General features: G+C 22.8%; 3 protein-coding genes across 5 annotated transcripts in view; 2 read left to right on the top strand and 1 right to left on the bottom strand.

The window, feature by feature from the left end:
* Positions 1-20: 20 nt before the first annotated feature.
* LOC122859270 (apoptosis inhibitor 5) lies at positions 21-3,352 on the top strand. The gene is made up of 6 exons (XM_044162714.1): positions 21-275; positions 410-571; positions 685-850; positions 927-1,861; positions 1,941-2,106; positions 2,194-3,352. The coding sequence occupies exons 1-6, from the start codon at positions 201-203 to the stop codon at positions 2,292-2,294; spliced, it is 1,605 nt and encodes a 534-aa protein (XP_044018649.1). The 5' UTR covers positions 21-200; the 3' UTR covers positions 2,295-3,352.
* Positions 3,353-3,543: 191 nt separating this feature from the next.
* Positions 3,544-4,671, bottom strand: LOC122859274 (mediator of RNA polymerase II transcription subunit 7). Its single transcript, XM_044162717.1, has 2 exons — positions 4,489-4,671; positions 3,544-4,391 (listed from the first exon to the last, which is right to left on the bottom strand). Exon 2 carries the CDS (start codon positions 4,368-4,370, stop codon positions 3,687-3,689), a length of 684 nt encoding a protein of 227 aa, XP_044018652.1. The 5' UTR covers positions 4,371-4,391; positions 4,489-4,671; the 3' UTR covers positions 3,544-3,686.
* Positions 4,672-4,837: 166 nt separating this feature from the next.
* Positions 4,838-24,467, top strand: part of LOC122859265 (tyrosine-protein kinase Btk29A) — a 37,670-nt gene continuing 18,040 nt past the window's right edge. The window contains exons 1-4 of one of the 3 annotated variants that reach the window (XM_044162702.1): positions 4,838-5,319; positions 6,427-6,608; positions 9,245-9,494; positions 12,160-12,525. In XM_044162702.1, coding sequence (XP_044018637.1) covers positions 5,160-5,319; positions 6,427-6,608; positions 9,245-9,494; positions 12,160-12,525 — 958 coding nt within the window. In that variant the 5' untranslated portion in view covers positions 4,838-5,159. Of the gene's footprint in view, positions 5,320-5,701; positions 5,900-6,426; positions 6,609-7,114; positions 7,617-9,244; positions 9,495-12,159; positions 12,526-24,467 lie in introns of those variants that run through there. The other 2 variants (XM_044162703.1, XM_044162704.1) reach the window with 2 other exon arrangements.

Here is a 24,467-nt window from a genome sequence, read left to right as displayed (position 1 = left end):
AGAAAAAAAAAAAATTCTCGTGTAACGGCAACCATTTTTGTTTGCCCACACACGGATCTATAAAATATATTTTGCTCCATATTAAAACGTTATTTTGCCGGTTATCCAGTTAAAAATAATATTGTTTAACAAAGTGTAAATTATAAAAATAATAAACTTTAAATTATTATAATTTAATAAACTGTGAATTATCATTCAAAATGAGTACAGACAGTATTGAAAAATTATACAAAAATTTTGGCATTTTAGCTGACGCCAAAGACAAACTTGCCGAGGTAAAATTACTTTTGACTAATGAATCATGGTTTTTTTTTTATTTTTTCAACTTCCACGTTTCAAAAAATTATTCATAAACATATGTTGATAATTATTTTATTGTTATTAATTATGAAATTTTTTTTTTTTCTAGCATGAAAAAGAATACTTGGAGATATTAACAGCAGTTAAAGGTTCAGCAAAGGAAAAACGTTTGGCATCTCAATTTATTGCAAGATTTTTTAAACATTTTCCAAAACTTGCTGATAAAGCAATTGATGCACACTTGGATCTTTGTGAAGATGAAGACATGGCTGTAAGTTGTTCTTTTTATTTATGATAATTGATTAAACAGCTGTTGTTATTTGTTGACCATATAAGGTCATGAAATATAACCTAAATGCTAATAAATATTTAATTTTTATACAGATACGAAAACAAGCAATTAAAGATTTACCAGCACTTTGCAAGGACAATAAAGAACATACTGCTAGAATTGCTGATATTTTAGCTCAATTACTTCAAGCTCAAGATCCAACAGAATTATCAGTTGTTCATAACAGCATCATGTCATTAATGAAAAATGATCCAAAAGGTTTGTAAATAATTTATTATAAATAATAAATAATTTAATTTGATGATGTTGATGATGTATTTCGTTTAATTTATAGGAACAATTAGTGGATTTTTCAGTCAAATATTAAATGGTGATGATGGTACAAGAGATCGTTGTATAAAATTTTTAGCAACAAAGCTAAAAGCAATTGGTCATGATGTCATAACAAAAGAACCAGAAGATTTATTAATATCTGAATGTAAAAAAGTATTAAATGATGTTAATGCTGATGAATTTCATAGTATAATGGAAATGCTTAGTTGGACAAAATTAAGTTCAACAGTATCTGGACAACAAGAACTCATTGATATTACAATTGAACAAGCTGAATTAACAGTACCATTTAAATATACAAATATTGAACAATGGGTTAGACTTATACAATGTATAAAACATGCACTTCCACATTATAGTGCACAAATTGATTCATCAAAATATGTAACATATATATGTATACAAATATTACCACATTTATCATTAATTAAATCACCAGATGGACGTGATGCACAACTTGAAACACTTAAATTACTTGCTGAAATAATTGGTTTTTGTGGTAGCATTGAAAAACCAGAAGATAAAGTACAACAACTTTATAATTCACTTATAACATATATGCCATTACCACCAGATACTGATATAACAGAATTACCAAAATTACAATTTAGTCATGTTGAATGTTTAATGTATGCATTTCATAAATTATGCAAACAAACACCAGAATTTTTATTAAAAGATACTGAACAATTGAAAGAATTTCGTTTAAGATTACAATATTTTGCACGTGGAATACAAGGATATATCAAAAAATTACGTGAAGCTATTAGTGGAAAAACTGAAGATGAATTAAAAACAGATGAAAATAAATTAAAAGTTATTGCATTAAAAACAACAAATAATATTAATACACTTATTAAAGATTTGTTTCATTCACCACCAAGTTTTAAGAGTATTATACATTTGTCTTGGAAAACATTGGCTGTTGATAAAAAGGTAGTTAATTGATTTATTTATTATTAACATTATTTTAAGCATTAGTAATATATTAATGTTATTGTTGTTATTATTACAGAGTGAAAAAGTAACAGTTGGACAAAAACGTCATACACCAATAACATTTGGTAATGAAAAATCACCAATTAAACGTAACAAAGAGGACAACAACAATAAAGGAGGAAAAAGAGAAATTTATACTCCACCAAGTGGAAAATTCAGTTCAAGTATTTCTTCAAATTATGGTAAATTTAAATTTGTAAAAATAATTAATGTATATAATTTGTTTATTGAAAAGCTAATAATTTTTATGATTTTTTTTTTTTTTGAAGGTAATCGTGGAAGGTTCCGTGGAAATAACAGAGGTGGAAGTCGTGGTGGATTTAGACCAAGAGGAGGAAGAGGACAATGGCGAAAAAATAATTCGTATTAATTATTTTTTAATTATTTTTCGTTTTTAAAAAAATAATTAATTTAAAAAAAAAAAATATATGTATAATGCAGATATACAAAAAAAAAAACAATAATAATCAACAATCAACTATGGTGTTACATCAACAGAATGAAGAAAAGATTATTCAGTGGAAAAATTTATCATCAATGAAAAAAAAAATAATAAAATTTGTTATTATTTTTTTTTTTCTTTAAATGACATTAATCGCGAGTGATGTTTTGTGTTTATTATATTTTTTTTTTCGTTTTAAAAAATATGTGAAAGATAAAAATTGTCCAATTAGATAAATAATTATCGTGAAGTACTTTTAAAATCAAAATCAACTATTTAATACTGTTAATAGCCAAGACAAGTGACTACAAAAAAACTTGAAGAAAAAAGAAAAAAAAAAAAAAAAGGTGCAAATTTGAAAATACTCGAGTAGAAAACTTCAAAAAGAAAAAATTGAAAATAATTTCAATAAGAAAAAACAAATGCTGGCAGACGTCATCCTGTAAATTCCTTATGTCATTTTCCATTTTTTTTTTTTTTGAATTTCCATTTGATCCAAGTATCTTTTTCCCTTCTATCTTTGCTTTTTTTTTTCTGTCAACAGGATTTTTGCTGCTTGGAAAATCTGACTGGCTGACTCAAATAAAATTTGTCATTGTATAAAAATATGTTTATAAAATCAAAGAAACATAATGTCATTTAAATTATTTATTTAAAAAAAAATAAAGTCATATAAATAAACATAATTAACATTTTTTTATTGTTTTTTTTTTTTAAATTCACAAATTATCAATTTTTCACTAATTAAATTAATAAAATTAATATAACTTTTTCAAATTGATATAAAATGTTTCTTTGATTTTTCAATAAATTAAATTTTCATTTTTCAGATTGCCTAGATGTCTTGGTTGGATTGCGGATGAATAACATAATTTATTGTTACAGATGCTGAATCAAGGATCAAATTAATCATCAATAATATTTTTAATCATCAAACCTTGATTATTTAATTTATATAATTTTTTCAGTCTTGGACAACATCAAGGTGAGTTTAAAATAACTAAAACTAAAAAAAAAAAACTGTTTTAATTAAATTTACATATAATAAATAAATTCCACTTTCCAATCCCAACAAAAAATAAAAAACTCATCTTAAAAATAAATTGTACTCTCCTCTAAATAATCCCGAATTGTCTGAATAAAAAATCAATAAAAATATAATTAAAAAACACAAAAATTAAACAAAAAATTGTTTTTATTTATTTCAAAAATTATTTAAAATATGTACATGATAATTAATAATATATTTATTTATAATAATTATAGCTTATTTGTTTTTTTTTTTAGGAATTAAGAAATTATATATATTATTTTTTTTGTTTAGTAAATACCAGTTGATGTTGTTGCATCATCAATCATCATACACATAATTCTATCACTTGAACAACATGGATCTGGATTTAGTTGTTCTGAATTCATATTATCAGTACAATCCATGGCTTCAATATTAATTGATAATTTAGTATCCAAATCAGATGTATCAGGCAAAGATTGTAATGCATTTTGTAATATTTCTTGTACTTTTTCTAAATGTTTTTGAAACCTTAGTGTTGTTTCAACTCTTTGTCGTTTTTGTAGTTCCATCATAACACGTAGTGTTTCTCTAGCTTGATGAGGACGAAATTCATTTAACAAATGATGTATATGTATAAATAATAAACTTAAATCTTCAACTTTTTCACCACGTCTTGGACTGTCTGGACATTGTACTAATAAATCAATAAGATCCAAAAAATTAACTAACAAAGAATGATTTAATTTTTTTAATTCTCTACGTCTATCAAAATGTTGAGGATATAATCTTTTAATTCCTTGTGCTTCAAGTGGACGTATTATTGTATCATCAGCATTAAATATATTTCCAAACATTGAATAATTATCATGAATTGGAGGTGGTGGTCTTGGTACTCTTCCTCGTTTAACATTATCATCAGTAAATAGTTTTATATATTTACTTGGTGGTAAGGGCAATGAGCTCACCTGCATTGCCTCTGAAGCTGCCATTCTATTTTATATAGGTATATTCTATTCCAAAAAAAAAGAAAGGAATACATTTTTTTTTGAGGTTAGATATTGTTTGTTTATTAATTTTGATTTTAATTTTTTAATTATAAATACTTACATAATAATTTATATTGTTTTAATTATTATTCTTCAATAATTTATGTTTTTATTTTTTATTGTTTAGCTAGTATTATTGTTACATTGAAAATTTGACAAGACAAAAAGAAAAACAACACAACTGTTTTACAGAATAGTTTGCAGTGTCATCCGATAAAGCGCCACTGTTTTTCGCTTAAAAAAAAAATAAATAAACAAAAATGTTTGACAGTTATATTATAATTTTTGACAAGTTGATAAATTATTATGAAATTAATTATTAATTATAATTAAAAATAACAAAAATAATTAAAAAATAACTTGGCTAGTGGATACGCCCCTTAATTTTTATGTGGTAACAATAAAAATTCCCTGGATTTTTAATTTTTTAAAAGAAATAAATTTAAAAAACGAAATAATTATTTTTTTGTTCCACGTAATAATTAAGAGCTTATTTACAAGCAAAATTTATTGGCCAAGTTTGTGGATTGTTGTGACTTACGAGAGAAAAAAATAATGTTTTTTCAAATGTCACTAAAAAATCTAGTTGTTTTTTGGAGTTAAGTAGAGATAACTTGTTCGACTAGTGGACACCCCCCTTAATATATGTCAAAAAAGTGCGTGACGTTTTATCTTTTTTCATAATAAAGACATAAATTTTTATCTCTCTCAATCAAAATATATGATTTTTATATGAATTTTCAACGTTTTTCGTTTGACAGATTGGATTTGTGCGCGCCCGCGCGTTGCAATATAATTCCACGTGAATTTTTTTGTTGTTTCGCATGTCATGATACCGGTAATATTTATGACAATAATAATTTATCAAAAATTGTAAATAATAATACAAATGGTACGTTAATATATTCAATTTTTATTAAAATATTATTATTTTTTTTTTTTAAAATATAATTTTAATTTATCGGCCATTTTACATTCACTCTTGTGTGTTGAATAAAAAAAAAATAAATAAAAAAATTTATGTTATACGTGAGAAAAATGTAAATGTATTTTATGTTTTTTTTTTTTTTTATTATAAAATTATTATTTATATTGTAAATGCAATTATTATTATAGATTATTTTTATTTTTTATATCCTCAATAATGATGATAACAATGCCTCGATGATAACAAATGATTTATTTAATTTAATTTATTATATATATTTTTTATAATCCTTTCCTCTCTTTAGAGTAGTTTTTTTCTTATTTTATTTTTTTTTCTTTCATAGTATTCTTTTGCATTCCAATGGGTGCACACGCCAATTCGCTTAGGGAGCTCGTATGTATGTGCCCCTTTTATTATCATTATTAGTTTTGTTTTGTTTATTGTGTGTTTAATGTTTTTATCAAAGTTAAATTATTTATTATTTAACAATATATATTTGTTGATGTAAAAATGCCGGTTTGTTCATTTTTCTCGAGGTCAGAAGGTATTTAAAATTTCAATCGAAAAATATTATTTAAAATTTTATTTCTATGTTTTTGTTTGTTTTATAAATAATTTTTAATTTTAATTATTTTGTAAATATTTATCTATAAATATATTCATAAAATTTATTTTATAAATTGCTATTTAATTTTTCTTTTTATTTTTTCTTTTACTTATTTTATTTCATTTTATTTTAGTATTCAGACAACATTTGCATCTCTAACATCATAACCTCAAAATTTATATCTTCGATCTTGTTAATCGACAATTTATCTTTATCATTTAAAATTACAGATAAAATATAAACTTATAATTGATATTTATTATTAATTTTTTATTGTTAATTAAAGGCTTGATTATAAATTTATTTGACGAAAAATGTTTGCACGTTTAAAAAGTAATTTTTTAAAATAATTTTTATTGACAAGTATATTTAATTAATAAATTAATATATTTTATTGATTATTTATATTGTTAAATTGATGATATTATTATTGTTTAAACTTTAATTAATTAATTTATTTTTAGGAAGGATTTCCGTCAGAATGGGAGGTAAAGACGAAAAAGAAGATTCAAATGATGAAATAGTTAAAGAAGGATTCATGATAAAACGTTCACAAAATAAAAAACGTTTTACACCAATTAATTATAAACAAAGATGGTTTATAATATCACGTCGTTATTTGATATATTATGACACTGATGGAGAGGTAAATTTTATTATTTATTATTATTTTTATTTATATTTTATCAATTTTTTTCTCCATGATAATTTATCTTCAAACATTTATTTTTAAACACACATATTTTTATAATTATATTTATTTATTTATTTATATATACAAAAAAAAAAAAAAAGAACAAGGAAATATCTTTAATTTCCATTTTAAAATATTGTTGTTTTTATAATTTAATTAAATTTTATATTAAATTATTAATTTCAATTTATAAATTTCAAGATTTAAATCAAATTTTATAAAATAATTAAATTTCAAGTTAAATTGTTTTGATATTTTATCATTTAATAATTTTTATTAATACTAAATAATATTTTAAATTTAAAAAAATTAATATTTTATCAAATAATTACATAACAATATTTTTATATGAATTTTATATTTGATTGAAATAATTTTTTTTCTTTTTTTTGCAATTTAAAACGCAAGCGCATTTGGTCAACCCTTACTTGCCACCAACCCCCTTTTAAAAATATTCTGCACATTCTAAAACACATTCACGAATATAGCGGGCTCAGTTGGTTTTCCGTTGCCATCGAAGGATCATCATTGTGCAACAATAATCATCAATTATTATCTAATTGATCAAAAATAAAAAAAAGCAAAATTATTTACCGGTTTTTCTTTTGAATATTTTTTCTTCTAAATATTGATACACACCTTGTTTATCAATATTTATCGATAAAATTTTGTTGTTTTCAAAAATTTTAATGTTAATTATTGTTGTTTGCTTGAATAATTGAATATAATTTATATAATTTGTGTTGTATTTTGTAAATATTGAGTTAAGTGTTGGCATACGCGCGGGCGCACGTTCTCAATCGATCTACGGACAACCCCGGTTATTCTATGACAAACTTGCCCCCGAAAGTATACACCAGGTCCATTTCATCAACATCTGATACATATCTTGATAAACATAACATTGATTTTGAATTTTTAAACCTGTCTAACAGCAGCCAAGAACCCGCCAGTCTTCAGGTATTGTTATCTTGAAATTTCCATGTTTTTTTTTACAATTTTCAATTTATTTTTTCATTGAGTAAAAAATTTATCGATCACTCAGTGGATCATTTTTTTTTAACTCACTATTTTCTTGATCATAAATATTATATATTTTTATACTCAAAATTAAATACATCAGCACAATAATTTTCTTTCTATTTTTTTTTTTAAATAAACTTTTGTCATTAAAAATTTTCTTTTTTAAATAAATTTTAAAATACTAGTTGTTTTACTTTTTAACTAAAAGTATTAATGTAATTTAATTAGAAATTTTATAAATTGAATTTTAAATAAATTTTTTTTTCTATTCACGTAAAATTTATCCACGTAATTTCTTCTGGTAACGATGGCGCGTGTTTTTTGTTCTAGAAAAAATTCAATTAACCGTTGAAACAAAAAGAAAAAAAAATTCTCAAATTACTAGAGTAAATCAAATTCTATTCACATATGTGTATTACACCTCATTAATACCTCTAAGTAAAGAAAAAAAAAAAAAACTAAGTGACTTTTTGTCCCATTTTATTTATTTCTCATTCACCTATATTTTTTTTTTGTACATGTCTATGTTCATTAACACTCAACTTTGACATAGCAGAGTTACTTACAAAGTAATTATAAAGAGAAATAAAAAAAAAAAATATATATATATTATTCTTCGTCAAGTCTGTGACAAAAGTAAACTCGTCCAAATGAAAAAAGAAAAAAAAAAAAATGGTTTAAGTGAATAAAGAGTTCTTTTTCTCTGTTGTATCATTATTATTGAATTTTTTTTTTTAAAAACTTGATGTTTCACTGAAGCTTATATATCCACATTGTCGAATTTAAATTGCAGTTGAGCTTAACTTGTTCTAGATCTTTTCCATCAAGCTTTTCTGACTCGACAAAAATTATTTTTTATTCTACACCACGTGCGTTTGATTTTCAACTATTTTATATTGAAAAAAAAAGTTTAATAATTAATTTTTATATATGAAATTTAGCTACGTAATTGATGCAATAAAAATTAATATTTCAATTGCATTGAACAAGATAAATTCTAATTAAATAATTATTATTTAATTTATATTTCTTATTTTTTTTTTTATGTAACTTTATAATTTTAAAAATTTTTTTTTAGAATATTATTCATGTCAAATGAAAAACCGAGAGTACTGTATTCAAGTTTTACTCGTTAAATAAAATTTTAATAAACTTACTCGAGAATTTTTTTTTTTATTTTTTTTTTTTGCGGAATTATATTCACAAGATAAAAAATAATATTACAATTTTTTTTTTTTTTTCTTTTTGAATGTTTTATTTAGTCCATTTCCTGTGGGCACACACACATATTTAAAAAAAAAAAAATTATGAAAAGCTTTTATTCCCTTTTTTTTTGTTACATAAAAAAGAAAAAAAATTAAATTTATTTTCTAGTTAACTAGTGTTTATAATTATATAAAAAAAACTAAATTATTTAAAAAATTAAATAAAGATAAATCTACACATGTTAATTAAATTTATAAAAAAGAAAAATTTAAAAATGAAATATATTTTTATAAATTAAAATATAAATATACTATAAAATAATTAAATGAAATTTTATTGTAAATTATTTTTTTTTTTAGCGTCGAAAAGAACGAGGTCGTATTGCAGTTGAAAATATCCACGTGGTGGAAACAGTAACCCTGGGAATTGGGGTAGTTGGCGACGTGGCTACCGGAAGTGAAACAGGTTCAGGAAGTGGGGGTGGAAGTGGTGTACCTCCTGGTGTACCATTTCAAGTTGGTTATCGTGATGCTGGACAAGAATATACCCTCTATCTTCTCGCTGCAAGAGATACAGATAGAGCCGACTGGATAGATGCACTTCGTACAGGTAATTTAACTAAAAAAAAACAAGACAATTTAATTTAAAGACAAACACTCAAAAACCAATTGATAATAATATTATTAAATACAAATATTTATTTTATTTTTTGTGTCAATAAAAGAACAAATATTTAGTCAAGAATTTGTTTTGGTAATTTTCGAATTATTGATTTTTCATGATGATGATACGATAAAATTGAAAAACAATTTTGATAAATGAAAAATAATAGATATCAGAATAATAACAAAGTGTATTGATGAAATTTTTAGTCAATAATTTTAATCCATTTATAATGTGACGAGGTAAATGACAACACAATGTGTTTTATTTTTTAAAACTCTGGATAAAATAAATTCCAGGAGGCTTTTGTGAATATGTTTTAATCAAACAAAGAGACCCATGACATACGAGTGTTACTAAATTTAATATGAAATTTTATTTAACATTCATAAAATGCCTCTAGAGATATTAAATTTTAAATTTTTTTTTTTTCATTTCAATACAGCTTTTTTGCTGTTATTAATTAATTCTTTTTTCAATTGTTATTTAATATTTTAAATGTCAAACAAAATTTTTAGTATGAAACAAAATTAATTAATGAAAATTTACGAGCTGTGTTGACTATTTTTTTACTTTTATATTCACGTGAGAATTAAAATGACAAAAAAAATATAAAACGTAGAAAAATTGGGGAAAAAAAAAATATAATAAATTCTTTTATATTTAAGTTGGAAAATTGCTTTTCATGAAAGTCACTTTTAAAATGAATATCAAGAATTTAAAATTGGTATTTACCTGAAAAAAAAAATACGTATTTAGTTTTTTTTAATTTTTTTTTTATAAATAGTTGAAATTTTTTTTCAATTTATTTTAATTTTTGTGATTTTTTTTTCGAAAGTTTGTCAGGATTTAATGCGCTTTTAATGAAAATGCATGAATGTTATTATTATTTTTGAATTCAATTGAATTTAATTTGACCAGCTGGGTTGTGATTTAGTGTGGCTGACAGTAGAGTTTGAAATAATCATGAAAATTATCTCATTTTTTAAAACGAGATTTTATATTTTTTTTAATTCAACATTCTTTAGATTAAAATTTTTTAAATATTTTTATTTATGAACAATCTGCACGTGAAATATTGAATCACAAATCAGTCATAGTGACTGGTTGTGTAGAAAAATTTAAAAATAAACAGATAGTTATTCAACAATTGCGGAAATAATAATTACAAAGTTGAGAAAACGTACAAGTGATAAATATGCTAGACTTAAAAAAAAAAAATAAATAAATAATTGTTATAATTGGTAGACAATTGTGATTATTTCATAATTATATTTTTAATAGTTATCATATAAAATAAAATTATCTTAAAAAAATAATCACTCAAGCGCAATGTTTGAGTCAACAATTTTAAAAAATTTAATTATCTTAATTAAAATAAAAAACTTTACAAGTTAAATTTGTTTGTTGACGAAAAAATATTTTTTTTTTTAAATAAATTTTTATTATTTTTTTATCTTGTCGCTTAATTTTACTATCAGAGAATTTAAAAAAAAATTAAATGTTATGCAAAATAACACCACTAATCGATGGAAAAAAAAAATAATTTTTTTATTTATTATATTGCAAGAATAAAAAAAAAACTAGTAGCTCCAAAATGACACAAAATATGCAAACTTTGCAAACTACAAGGTGTTGAATTGCAATAAAAAAAAAAATATATATTAACCGATTAAATTTGCAAATATCTTTATTGCATAGTATGATAATTTTTTACAAGTTTCTGATAAACCTAATAATAGTTATGATAATTATTTTTGAATATCCAAGAGTATAAAAGAGTCTCAACTCCAAACGTTCTGTTTTAAAATAAAAAGCAAGATAGAGACAAAAAGATAAAGAGAAAAAACGAGACACTGAATTGAGGAAAATTAAAAAAAAAAAAAAAATGTCATCAGCGTTATCAGGTCGACGAACATGCTAATGATAAACGAGACTACGTGGGTGGCTCACTGATGACGTCCTCGAAGATGAGTTGAAAAAAAAAAAAATAAAATAATAAAAAAACGTGTTCAAACAAATGGATAGAGGAGCAAACATTCAGGAAGAAAGAAAAACAAAAAAAATAAAATAATAATAAAAGAATGTTAAAAATGTAAATTTTTGTATTTTTTTTTTCATTTTTTTTGACCCAGAATTACGCGCGCGTTAGTTTTTTTACTCAATGGTAGTTTTGGAAGCAAAAAAAAATTTTATCCTCGACCTGACTCGTTTGTACTTCTTGCCCATGAATTTTAGTCTACAACATACAAAATATTGTCTGTTAAAAATGTTGTCTTGTGTTTTAAAAAAATTTTTTTATTCAACTCATAATGAGACAGTGATGATATTTTTTAAAAATTCATTAACACATCGTGGGTAGCATGTTAATACAAAAAATACAAACGATGATAAAATACGTGTATTTAAAAATTAACTAGTGAACTTTTAGAAAGATAATAATAAAAAAAAAAAAATTTAAATAAATATAAATTTAGCACCATGGGCTTGAGTTGTAAGTGCTTTAAAATTTTGATTCTTTTGACCTAAATAAAGAATATAAAATAATAAAGTAAAACGAATAAATTAGCTTGATATAAATTAATAAAATATTATAATTAATTGATTACAGTGTGTCGTGAAAATCCTGGTTTATCTGGACGTTATCATGCTGGCATTTGGAATGGTAAACGTTGGTCTTGTTGTCGTTTATCAAGTAGAAATGCTGAGGGTTGTGATACATGTAGTTTTTTTACATCAAAATTACCATCAAAAAATGCAACAAGCTCAACAATAGTTACACCAACAATAGCAACATTAACAAATACAATTGAACATGATAGAAGATCATCACATGCAAATACAACAATTACATCATTATCATCACTTGTATCACCATCAACAACACCAACATTAGCAGCAACACCAACAACAGCAGCAGCAACAGCATCAGCAGAACCAGCTAATAATCTAGGATTTCAATCACGCTCAACAATTGGTGAGTTTATTTATCATATTTTTAAATCATTATAATTGTTTAAAACTGAATCATTGTGTTATTTTTTAATTACTCCATTTGATAACACAATTATCATTCAGATTATATTTCATGTTTTTGATAGTTTTGTTAGCCACTTGATTTTTATATATATATTTATTAAAAAGTAAACAAGTTATGCATTTAATGACCCGAAATAATAATGAAGACTTTGGTGTTCATTGATGTTGAATATAGATAAATCGATATTTGAAAATATAAATTACTTTTGGTATCTGATGTTTGTGTTTTGTGTGCACAGCTTTTGAGTAAATTTATACGCTAATTGAGCAATAATTTGAACAATTTAAATATCATTGATATTCAATCAAATGAATATATGATATAAAAATAATTTTAATCATCTTTTTTTTTGTATTTTAATTTTATATTCATTGGCTTTTTTAATATCAATTTAATTATGTTTATATATTTTGATGAACGATTTAGAGATTAGTTGATTTTTGGGTCAGTGAATATGACTTCAGGGAATTTTCAATATGCTTGTTTCAACAAACTCGATAAATTTTTTCAAGCTTGAATTTTCTTTTTACTTGTTTCTCGAAAATATTGAAATTTTTTCGAAAATTATTTACAAACAAAAGTCTCCCTTGTGAATTTATTTATCAAATTTTTTTTTATCTACACGTGAATATAATAAATTTGAAATATTTTCGATCGATGTTTTTTTTTTTTTTTCTAGTAGAAAATAAATTATTATTAAAATATATATCGAAAAAAAAAAGTTTTTTTTTTTTCGGCGTGTTGATGTATTAAATGAAAAATATCCATCAGTGTAGAGTGTCGTGAAATATATGCGATGTTTTGAATAAATATTTTAAACTTTCACAAATCACTGGGGAAAAAAAAAATATATATAAAAAACAATTGATCAAGGATTTATGAGCTATTATTTACATGAATCATTATACAGGTGTAGAATTAATATATTTTTTTATTTATTATTATGTTTATTCTTGAGTCGGAGATTATTATCCAAGAAAATTTGACAGTTATTTAAAACGTTGGAGAACTTTCAAGAGGTTTTCAATTTTTACTCTTTTTTAATGAAAAAAAAAAAACTGGCGTTGTGTTTTGACAGTAAAAAAAAAATATATAATATAAGTAAAATATGAAAAATTCAAATATTAAATTTTGTTTTTATACTCTGGGGGATTGAGAGAGCCGGAAAATAAAGTGATGAATTTACAGGATAAAAAAGGAAAAATTGTTAAAAATATTAAGTGAAATTTTTTTATCTTGACTTGCAAGAAGAATTTAATTTTTTTTTTTAATATAAATTGGTTGAAATTTATAGGGATTGAAATTTATGGTTCTTAATTTTAGTGTTTTTATAAATGTGCTAACTATTTAATTTATCATAACGGTTTACTTGATTTGATCTTTTAATTTTTTATCTTGAATTTTTCATACTTGCTTAATTTTTTTTTTTTTTTTTTTCTAATACTTTGATGTGAAAAGAAATGCGGGTGTTACGACCTGAATCGTATTTCAAAGAAAAAAATATACTACGTCATTAGTTCTTTACTTTGATCCACTTCAAAAGAACAAATTTTAAAAACGTAGCAAAAAAGAACTAAAATATGATGATAACTTACGAAATAGAGTCATTTTTTTTTTCTGGTTTCAATGGATTTCCAAGTTTCATACATTTTCAATGTTTGTCATATATAGATATATATTAAAATGACTCATGCATTTGCTATTTTTTATTTCTAGTCGTTTGATATTTTTTTATAATTATATACAAAGAATTTAATATTTTTATAATTGATTGAAAAAATTAATGATATGTTGGTTTATCGATTGCATGACTAAATATCCTGGTTATAATAATATCCGCGTTAAAAATATCTAATATTTTTTATTTATTGAAATGTCATTTTAATAATTCAATAAATAGAAAAAAAAATGACAAAAAAATGTGGGACAAGCCCAATTTGTTGGATGATGAGAACAGGGGTCAAGCCTCTTCAAAGGTCACACGACCCCCAAGTTCTCCATCACCAGGTTTTTTTTTTCGTTGGATCAGGTGATATTACAGCGGAATCTGGTGACCGTCCCGACCACGGCCACCCATCCGCTAACTGACCAGTGTCCCTCGTTGGATCAGGAATGTTTTACGCTGGAATCACGATGACCGCACTGGCCACGGTCATCCATCCAACAACTGACCAAGGGGTACGCGGTGCTTAATTTACGAAACCGTACCCCAACTTGACGCACCTTGCTACGGTTGCCCCGATATTTTCTTTGACATAAAAATTATATAAAAACTAAATTTTTATTTATTTTTTTTTTACATAAAAGTATTCAGTTGTAAAATTTGCGTTTATGATATTTCAACCCTGATATTTAGTCATAATATCTGTCTATTGGGTCAAATAAATGTTTTAAATTTTCAACAACTCATAATTTTTTTATGTATAAATTGAAAAATCAATATTAACATTGCGACCTAGTTTTTTTTTTTAAAAAGCTATTGAAATTATTATTATTACTTATTTTAACGTTGAAAAATTAAAAACTTTTATTTATTTATTTTGCTATTTATTATCACTATTTACACAAAAAGTATCGTTAAAATTGGATAATAAAAAATTTTCAATAATTCAAGTATTCCCTTTTTGTAAATACAAAGTTTTACAGTTGAATAAAATAAATAAATAAATAGTAATTTTTTTTATTTATCTATTTTTTATCTGTATGATGTAATATTTTGTCGCCATGCGAGTATATAAAAGTAAAACAGAAACTAAATAAATTTTCTTTTCAAGAGATATATAAAAATTAAAGTAGTTGTAATTCGAAAAGTTTCCATTGGTCTATTGAAAAACACGTTACGTATAGTAAATACATACGAATGAATAGATACAATATAAATTATGCTAATATAATCTATAACTTTTATATCAAAATAATAAAAAGTTTGAATGAAAAAAAAAAATAAAAGAAAAAACTTCATCTTGGCCGATTAAATTTCAAGATGATTTTAGATAAAAATAAAAGATATTTAATATACATTGAGTGAAAAAAAATAAAAAAATAAAAAATAAAGTTAGAGAATTCTATTCAACTCAATTCAGACCAAAAGTAATCACTAGAAAAATCCAATCGGGAAGCTTTTTCTGGGCTCAACGAAAATCCCCTCAATTGTCCCATCTTTTTTTTTTTTTTTTTTCTCGTATTTTCGTGCAATTTTTTTATTTTTCCATTCCTTTCTTCACAAAATTCTGTTATTTTTTGTCGTCAGAGATAGTGGCCCATTGAAAAATCAGAGATTTTCATTGATGTGTCTTCAATCTATCTTAAAAAAATAATATTGAATTGAAATTTATAAAAAAGAAAAAAACATTTTTTTTTTTTTCAATTGAATAAGCTCATCCAATATCAAAGTGAATATACAATGTTAATGCGATAAATTATTTTTATAAAGAAACTCTTAAAGTAAAATAAATAAATTTTTTTTTAAATAAAAATGAATAGTTTAAATATATTAACAAAATTTTAAATAATACTCTTAAAATTTTTGCCAGTTTAATTTTTAATAATATATTATTTATCAAAGAGAAATTGAGAGAAAAAAATAGATCAATAATATATGATAATTTTATATTGAAATGATTAAAAGAAAAAAGCTTAAAAAAAAAAATCTTACATACTTTTTTAACTTAAAATTATTCCAATTCAATTTTCGAGATATCCACATTGTGAATTTGATTGAATAGTAATATCCGTGGATTTTCTTGCGGTTTCTTATCTTCTGAAAACTAGAAAAATGATTTACCAAGAATATCGGAGTATTATCATATATTTTTTGTTCATACAAACGAAAATAATTTCCAATTTTACAAATGATATATATTCATCTCGATATTTTATATCAAAGTAATCATATTCATTGATTTCAAATTTTTATTTTTAAATTACATTTATTATTTTTATGAAAAAATCCAGCTGATTGGTTGAATATTTCATTGAGAAAAAATTGCCTCAATATAGCAGATATAGTCGGAAAAAAATTATAAAAAATAGTGACTCAATTTTTTTTTTTTTTTTACATGTAAAATCAACATTTATCTTTAATATTGATTTTACATTTTAAATGTTCATTTTTACAAAATTTTTCAAGCGTTAAATTTTAACACTTTAAATATTTAAATGTTTTTTTTTCCAAATTTCTTAATCTAACATTTAGTTTAAATATTAAAATTTAATTATTGAAAAATGTTGAAATATAAATTTAATATAAAAATGTAAAATAAATATTTGAAAAAAAAAAAAAAATTTCGATTTATTTTTCTTTTTGATTTTTATTTTTAAAAATAATAAACGGAAAAATTTTTATTTTAAAATTTCTATTAATTGGAAAACAATTTAGTATTTAATTAACAAAATATTAAATTTGACATTTTTTCGAATTTTCTTTTGTCAAATAAAATTAAATTTCGATAAAAATTTTAATCTTGTCCTGGTCCAACCTCCGCATACGATAATTCAAATTTCATTCTAAAATCTGTTCAAGGCGTGTCATTACAAATTCAACAGAACATGAATTTCCAACATGATTGTATAATTTACAAACTTCATTGATAATAGTATAGCATGTTTTGGTATTCAAAGTTACTTATAAAATCCCTCCAACTTTATATTGAGTAAAACATAAATTAGTAACACTGTTTGTTATTTGAACTTGCTCAGCAATTATTAATTTAATTTATAAATAAAATTTTCAATACTTTTAATTTTCTTTTACATGAATTTTCAAACTATTTATTGGTAGATTTTTTTTTTCTTCTCATTTCATTGTTATAAAATCTTTATCAGCAGTTTTTTTCATTTTTAAAAAATATGAATAGTTTATTTAATCAACTGTGTACATAAAGTGTATTGTTAAATAAGTAGATGATAGAATTTTATATATTTAAATGTCTATTTCCATGAAGGGTAGTTGGTGAACTCACTTTGTATCCCCAAAGTACCTTCTTCACAACCATATACGTCCACATTTTTAACTCCATCTTCATTCGGCTCTAGACCTCGTTAAAACTTGATGCATCTACTACTCAAAGTCAACCCACACTTTTTCACAATGAACTTGCCTGATTTTTTTTTTTTTTTTTTTATACACTATTTATCTCTATTTATTTACTCTTTTTTTTATTTTGTATTTTCAACTTCCTCATTTAGCCAATTTTATTTATTTGATTGAAGAATATATATCCTTTAGTTTGAGTTTTTTTTTTTTCGATTTATTTTATCTTTTACATAGAGGGTTGTCAATTTAATACCTATGTAATAATTATAGGTCGTTGTATTTATTTTTAATGTATATATTCAAACGATTAAGGATTATATTTTCTCAATTTCCTGGATTGATTATCTCGGCGGTTATTTAATATCGTCGTTTTAAATATTTAGAATACTCAAATGCTCTCGGAAATTAATCAAGAAGTGTATCAGTTGAAATTGATACTTGAAAAAATAATAAAAATTTAATTTATTATAATTTAAAAATGTCAATTTTGTTAGTTAGTTATTTAAATAAATTTATTCTCGAGTTTTCCTTAATTTTCTTTTGATTTAAAATTATTTATATTAAAATTTTCGAAACATTTTAAGTATTTTTTTGAATTAACTTAATTTCTACAGTGGTTAAAATATTTCTCCAGTAATTATTTTGCACTTCACATTATTTTTAATTAAAAATAAAAATAAATTTTGTTAATTTTATGGTATAATTTATAAATATTATTATTAATTTATTGTTTTTTTAAATTTATTTCAATAAAGTAACTTGGTTTCGTTTCATTCTTACATATAACTATTTAAAATAAATTCAAATAAAAAATATAAATATAAATTGCTTTTAAAATTTAGTGGAATTTTAGATATAAACTCACTTTGTACTTGATAAATTTTTTTATGCTTCCATACACATTGCTAAATAATATCTCAACTTTTTATGAAAAAAAAAAAGCTCGCAATAAATTTTCCAGAACAATTTAAAATAATTAAATTCTCAAAATACTTGGGTTATAATTTTTTAAAAAAACATTTGAGAAATAAAATTGACAAAATAATTCAAGTGTAATATATACCATTGATATATAATATTTTAAATGTTTCATATTTTTTAAACGAGAATAAAATGAAAAACTTTAAGAGAGTATTTAACTGTTGGGTGAATGTTTTTCATTGCAGTTATATTTCAATGATTTTGAACTTTTAAAATAAAAAAAGTTTTAAAGTTTTGAAGTAGCAGTCAATCTATTTGTCATGACCAAAAATATATATAGACTCAAAGTAGTTAAAGGCGTTGTATAAAATTGCTGAATAGCCACCTGCCTTAAAACTTGAATTAAAGACTTTAAACTTACTCCAATGAATTTTCAACGTTTCAATACGTTTCTATTTAATTCAGCAAAGTTGCAATTTCAAACATTTACCAACTATCAAAAATTTATTACATACTACCTCTTGACAATGACAAAAATTACTTAAACAAAACTCATATTAAATTTTTATTAATTATTATTATTTTATAATTTTAATCTATAATTAAAACAAAAGTTTACAAAAGCTTTATATAATGTCGTTTTATTAACTAAAAGTTTTCATTTATTTTATCTCTTTTTTCTAACAATTATTTCATTCAAAAAATTATGAAAAACGAAAACCTTTTTATCATTTTTTTTTGGATAAATATAAACAAAATAATTGAGGAGTTATATAATACTAATTTAAAAACTAAAAAAATGAAATATTTTTATATGTGCTTTTATTTTTTAAAAATAATTTTATGTAATTATACAATTAGCAAATAATAGCAATAAATTATTTCATGTTTTTTAAATATACAAGATGAAAAATCGATAGCTACGCGCCTTTACTCATATATCACCTTCAAAAGGTAACATTGTTCATTGATTTTAAAAACAGAAGTATTATCATAAAAAAAGAATGAATAAATTAGACGAAAATTTTTTAAATTTATTTATTTAACATAAATCAACATAATTCACACGTACGTTTTAGCGTCTAATAACATCAAGATTGAATTTTTACTGAAAAAGTTGTGCTACTTTATGTCAATTTTAAAAAATATATAAAAATATTTAAAAAAATTTTGTTTTTGATATATTTCTTCACACATAAAAACAAATAATATTAATAAAAATTTTGCCTTCCAATTGCATTAAGATCCGATAACAATTATTGAAAAGTTGTGCTAGCTTAATTTTTCAATTTTAAAAAAAATATTAAAAATATTAAAAAAATTTTCTTTCAAATTTATTTCTTCACACCTCTACCGTCCATCAAGTCGGCAACAAAATTTTCCTTTTTCCATTGCAGATCCGATGATTATTAAAAAGTTGTGCTAGTTTAATATGTCAATTTTTAAAAATCTAGAAAATTCGGCAACTAAAAAATTTTTTCCTTTTCTCCTTTTTCAGAACATAAACCGTCCATAATTCGGCAACAAAATTTTAAGCCCAATTCTCCTTTTTGCAGATCCGATGAATTGAGAAAGTTGCTATTTTAATATTTGAATTTTTAAAAATGTAAAAATAAAAAATTTTCTTCCAAATTATTTCTTCACACATAAAAACACATAATTCGCACAAAATTTTAAGCTCCAATTGCATCTAGATCCGATGATTATTAAAAAAGTTTGCTAGCTTAATATGTCAATTTTAAAAATATAGAAATATTAAAAAATAAAAAAATTTTTCTTTTCAAATTTATTTTCACACATAAAATCACATAATTCGCACAAAATGTCAATTGCAGGAGTATCCGATGATTATTAAAAAGTTGTTCTAGCTTATATTTCAATTTTAAAAAATCTACCGTATAAAAATAAAAAAAATTTTCTTTCAAATTTATTCTTTCACAACAAAATACATAATTCAAAATTTTCCAATGCATCGAGATCCGATGATTATTGAGAAAGTTGTGCTAGATTAATATCTAAAATATTTAAAAAAATGTAAAAAATAAAAAAAAAATTTTCTTTCAAATTTATTTCTTCACACATAAAAAACACATAATTCGCACAAAATTTTAAGCCTAATTGCATCAAGATCCCATAATTATTGAGAAAGTTGTGCTAGCTATTAATATACTAATTTTTTAAAAAAATGTAGAAAATAAAAAAAAAATTTTCTTTCAAATTTATTTCTTCACACATAAAAAACACATAATTCACACAAAATTTTGTTTACTCGCTTTTTTTTGTTGTTTTTTCGTTGCTAACGAAATAAATAAAAAAATAATAGAAAAAGACAAACAGAAAGAAATTTGTATGAGAGTAAGTTAGAAAAAAACAATGACCAATCAAATGTCCGGAAGACCGATGATGTTTGTCCTTTTTATATTAGGACAAGACGAAAAATCGATAGAAAAAATTCACTTTTGTGGATGTCCTAATGGAGAGTAAGTAAAACTCTTGAAAAAAAAAAATGACAAAAATTGGCTAGAGGTCCTGATGATTAGAAAATCATATTTTTAGATTGAATTTTTAAAAAAATTATGCTTCTAATATTCTAACAGCACTCAAGTATAATTATACTGAACGTTTTAGAAATTAAATTAAATTATTTTTCTTTTTTTTCTTTGTTTTTAAAAACACTTTGCTGAATTTTGGTATTTTTTTTTTTTTTTTGCTTGATGAATGAACAAGAAATTTTTAGTATAAAATGGATCAAATGTATATTGTTATAAAATAACAAATTTAAATAATACTTGAAACAAATATTAAAGCTATTTGCATTAAATACAAGTTGCAGAACATTTGTCAAATGAAAATTAAGTTTTTAAATAAATGTTATACAAGTTTATGATGCTTTGACAGATGTTATTCAATGTGTACTCAAATTAAACACAAATAAAATATATACAAACAAACATTTAAGTCCTGTGATGTTTGTATAACAAGCTTTGAAATAGTATGCTTGTGGCACCAAGTCAACCCAGTCAACAAACCAAGGTTACCTACTCACATAACTCTCTTGACTGCTCTTGCTCTAACCGTCACATTCCACAATACATTTTTAAAAAAATATAATAATAATTCACATCAACTATCTCTACAAGCCAATTGTAAACTAGTACATATTTTGATTTCCCAATGATAAAAAAAAAAAATAAAATACCATGACGTTAATCTTCATCACATCCTGAACAAAAACTACAAAACAAAATTTAAAAAATATAAAATTTTAACTATGATTGCCAACTTTTTTAACACACGAAAAAAAAAAAAATTCTATTCACGTTTTTTTTTTTTTTCTTGTGTTTAAAAATATTTCGAAATATTGGAAATTCAATTTATTGTATCTATCGAATATGAGACTCATATATTTTTTTTTTATTTTTATTTAAATTTTTCAATCAAATTTTTTATATATTTTTTTTTTATTTGAATTGTCCAAAACATTTGTTCATATTTTTGTGGTTATTATTTAATTATTTTTTTGAATATTTATTTGATATGAAAATAGAAAAAAAATATTCAATTAATAAAAATTTTATGATATTCAAAATACTTTGATGGTTTTAATAATTTTCTGTAAAAAATATAAATACAATACCAAGGTTAGATACACATTCTATATTCATTGAAACGTAAATGAGGATGATGATGATGATTGTTAAGTTATCGTGTGATGTGGATTGTAATAACGCTTTTTGGTTTGAGTCATTGAGTGATTAAACGTGTTTAAATTCCATAAATTTTATCGAGGATAAAGGAATTATTATGATGAATATCGTTTGGTTTATATATTTATATTTTTTATTTGGAACTTTGCCACAAGAATATCCTTCACTTTTCATTGAAAAAAAAAGAAAACCATCAAATTGATGATTATTATTTTTTTGAATGTAGTTAAAAGTTGATATAATAAATGAACGAAAAAAATGTATCCACTTGCAGAGGTAATAAACAGAAACTATAAGCTATTGAGTGCTTGACAATTGCACTGTGAATCCGTTGATTTTAATATTTAATTATCGATTATTGGATGATCCTTTTTGTTAGTGAATTCGGGTAGTATGGAAACTCGGTAAAACCACGTTTGATTGTTCACATAGAAGTTATAATTACTATGCAGTCTCGTTTAAATTGAACAATATACTTGTCGATTATAATATTACGCTTTAAAATTATAACAGTGATATAATGATGATTATTTAAAATAGTATATTTATTAATTAATTAATGGAAATGAATAAAAAATATATATATTTTTTGTTTTTATTATAAATACATATGGCTCTTGTTAATCAATCAATTAAAAATATTTTCATTATTCATTTGATAATAATAATTAATGGATATTGGCTATGCAATAAACAGCTGATGAACTGAATTTTTTTTTTTTTTTCAAATAAAACATGACTCAATTGTTGTGGAATTAATAACCAACTTTTAATTAGTTCAATTCGTATTTCAGAGTTTTATTTTTTTTATATATATCTATATTTTTTTATTATTGAATTTGGATTAGTTTTCAGAGTGTTTAATCAATTATTTGATAAAAAAAAAAAAACAAGAATCACGAGTAAATATTGTGCTTAAAATATTATATGAAGGCAAAGTTTCCGGTCAAATCATCCTAGAAAAAAAAAAAATAAACATCATTTAGCAGGTGTTGGTATAAAAAGCCATATTTAAAATTAAAATGAATAATTATAAAAATAATATACAAGCATAGTTTAACATGTCGACATAATGATGATTATGATGATTTAAAATTTGTCGAAAAATAATTATGACAAGAGTATGATCAGCACGATAAATAAATAAATATTCCATTTAAAAATTTATTTATTTTTTTTTTTTGCAAATTTACTATTATCCATATATCTTGGATAAATTGAAAATTAATTTATTTAAAAATTAATTAATTCATCATCGTGCTGTAATGACTCGCTGTTATTATTATTTCAAATTTAATTTTTATTAATATTTTCATCTTTTAAATGTATTTTATTAAATGTTTATTTATTTTATTTATTCAAATAATTTTGATAAGCTTGTAATTGATTTATTTCTTTACTTGCTAGTTGATATTTTTGTTGTGCAAATTATATATGAAAAAAAAACGCAAAGAAGTTTTTTTTTTATCTACATTTCTCTGAAAAGTTTTATGTCGGTATGACTTGAACCTTGTCATGATTGTGTTTCACAAAGACTTGATGAGTCCAACAAGCACCAACACTTGCATCAAGAAGAACCAGTCAAGAGTTACGTGTTACAATATTCGGGCTAACGAGTACCCGAGGCGTGGCTCATTTTTCTTTTTTTTATTCAACAACCTGGTTTTGCCTTTGCAACAAAAAGACATTAATACCATTCAACCATTTTTATCCTTTTTTTAAAAAATTTTTTCTTTCTAAACAATTTCTTATATACTCATTCAAAAAAATAATGTGTCAACGACACGATAAAACTTGCATAAGATATTTTGCAAACACCAACCCTGCTGGTTTAATCTGTTTGACATTTTTTTTTATATTTTCACCAGTTTATCTTGTCATCATTTTACTGGCAATATCTTGAAGCAAATTAAAAAAAAGAAAAAAAAATTCTTAACGCTCCTGCCAACACACCCGAAGGGTAAAAAATAATAAAAAAAAAAAATTTTTTTAAAAAGAAACGAGAGCGAGGTCAAGTGAACAAGTCCCAGAATTTTATTATACAGCTCGTTTAAATTCGCAGCTTCTTTGAGTAGCTATTCATTTCATTCAAATGAACAATTTAATACTCACAATGTAATTTATTCAATCAATATATTTTCAAATATTAATAAATTACCATATCAAATATCATCATCATAATATTTTCAATACATCAATAATAATTATTATGAAAA

Source organism: Aphidius gifuensis, linkage group LG6, assembly GCF_014905175.1.
Source record: "Aphidius gifuensis isolate YNYX2018 linkage group LG6, ASM1490517v1, whole genome shotgun sequence".
In the NCBI taxonomy this organism is placed as follows: Eukaryota; Metazoa; Arthropoda; class Insecta; order Hymenoptera; family Braconidae; genus Aphidius; species Aphidius gifuensis.
This window is presented reverse-complemented; position numbering and strand designations above follow the sequence as displayed.

What these genes read in the sequence shown, in the direction of transcription:
- LOC122859270 (XM_044162714.1), top strand. Translation starts at nt 201, where the DNA reads ATGAGTACAGACAGTATTGAAAAATTATACAAAAATTTTGGCATTTTA. An exon ending in GTGAAGATGAAGACATGGCT is followed by an intron (nt 572 to 684) that starts GTAAGTTGTTCT and finishes ATTTTTATACAG; the next exon opens with ATACGAAAACAAGCAATTAA. An exon ending in AATGAAAAATGATCCAAAAG is followed by an intron (nt 851 to 926) that starts GTTTGTAAATAA and finishes TTTAATTTATAG; the next exon opens with GAACAATTAGTGGATTTTTC.
- LOC122859274 (XM_044162717.1), bottom strand. Translation starts at nt 4,370, where the DNA reads ATGGCAGCTTCAGAGGCAATGCAGGTGAGCTCATTGCCCTTACCACCA.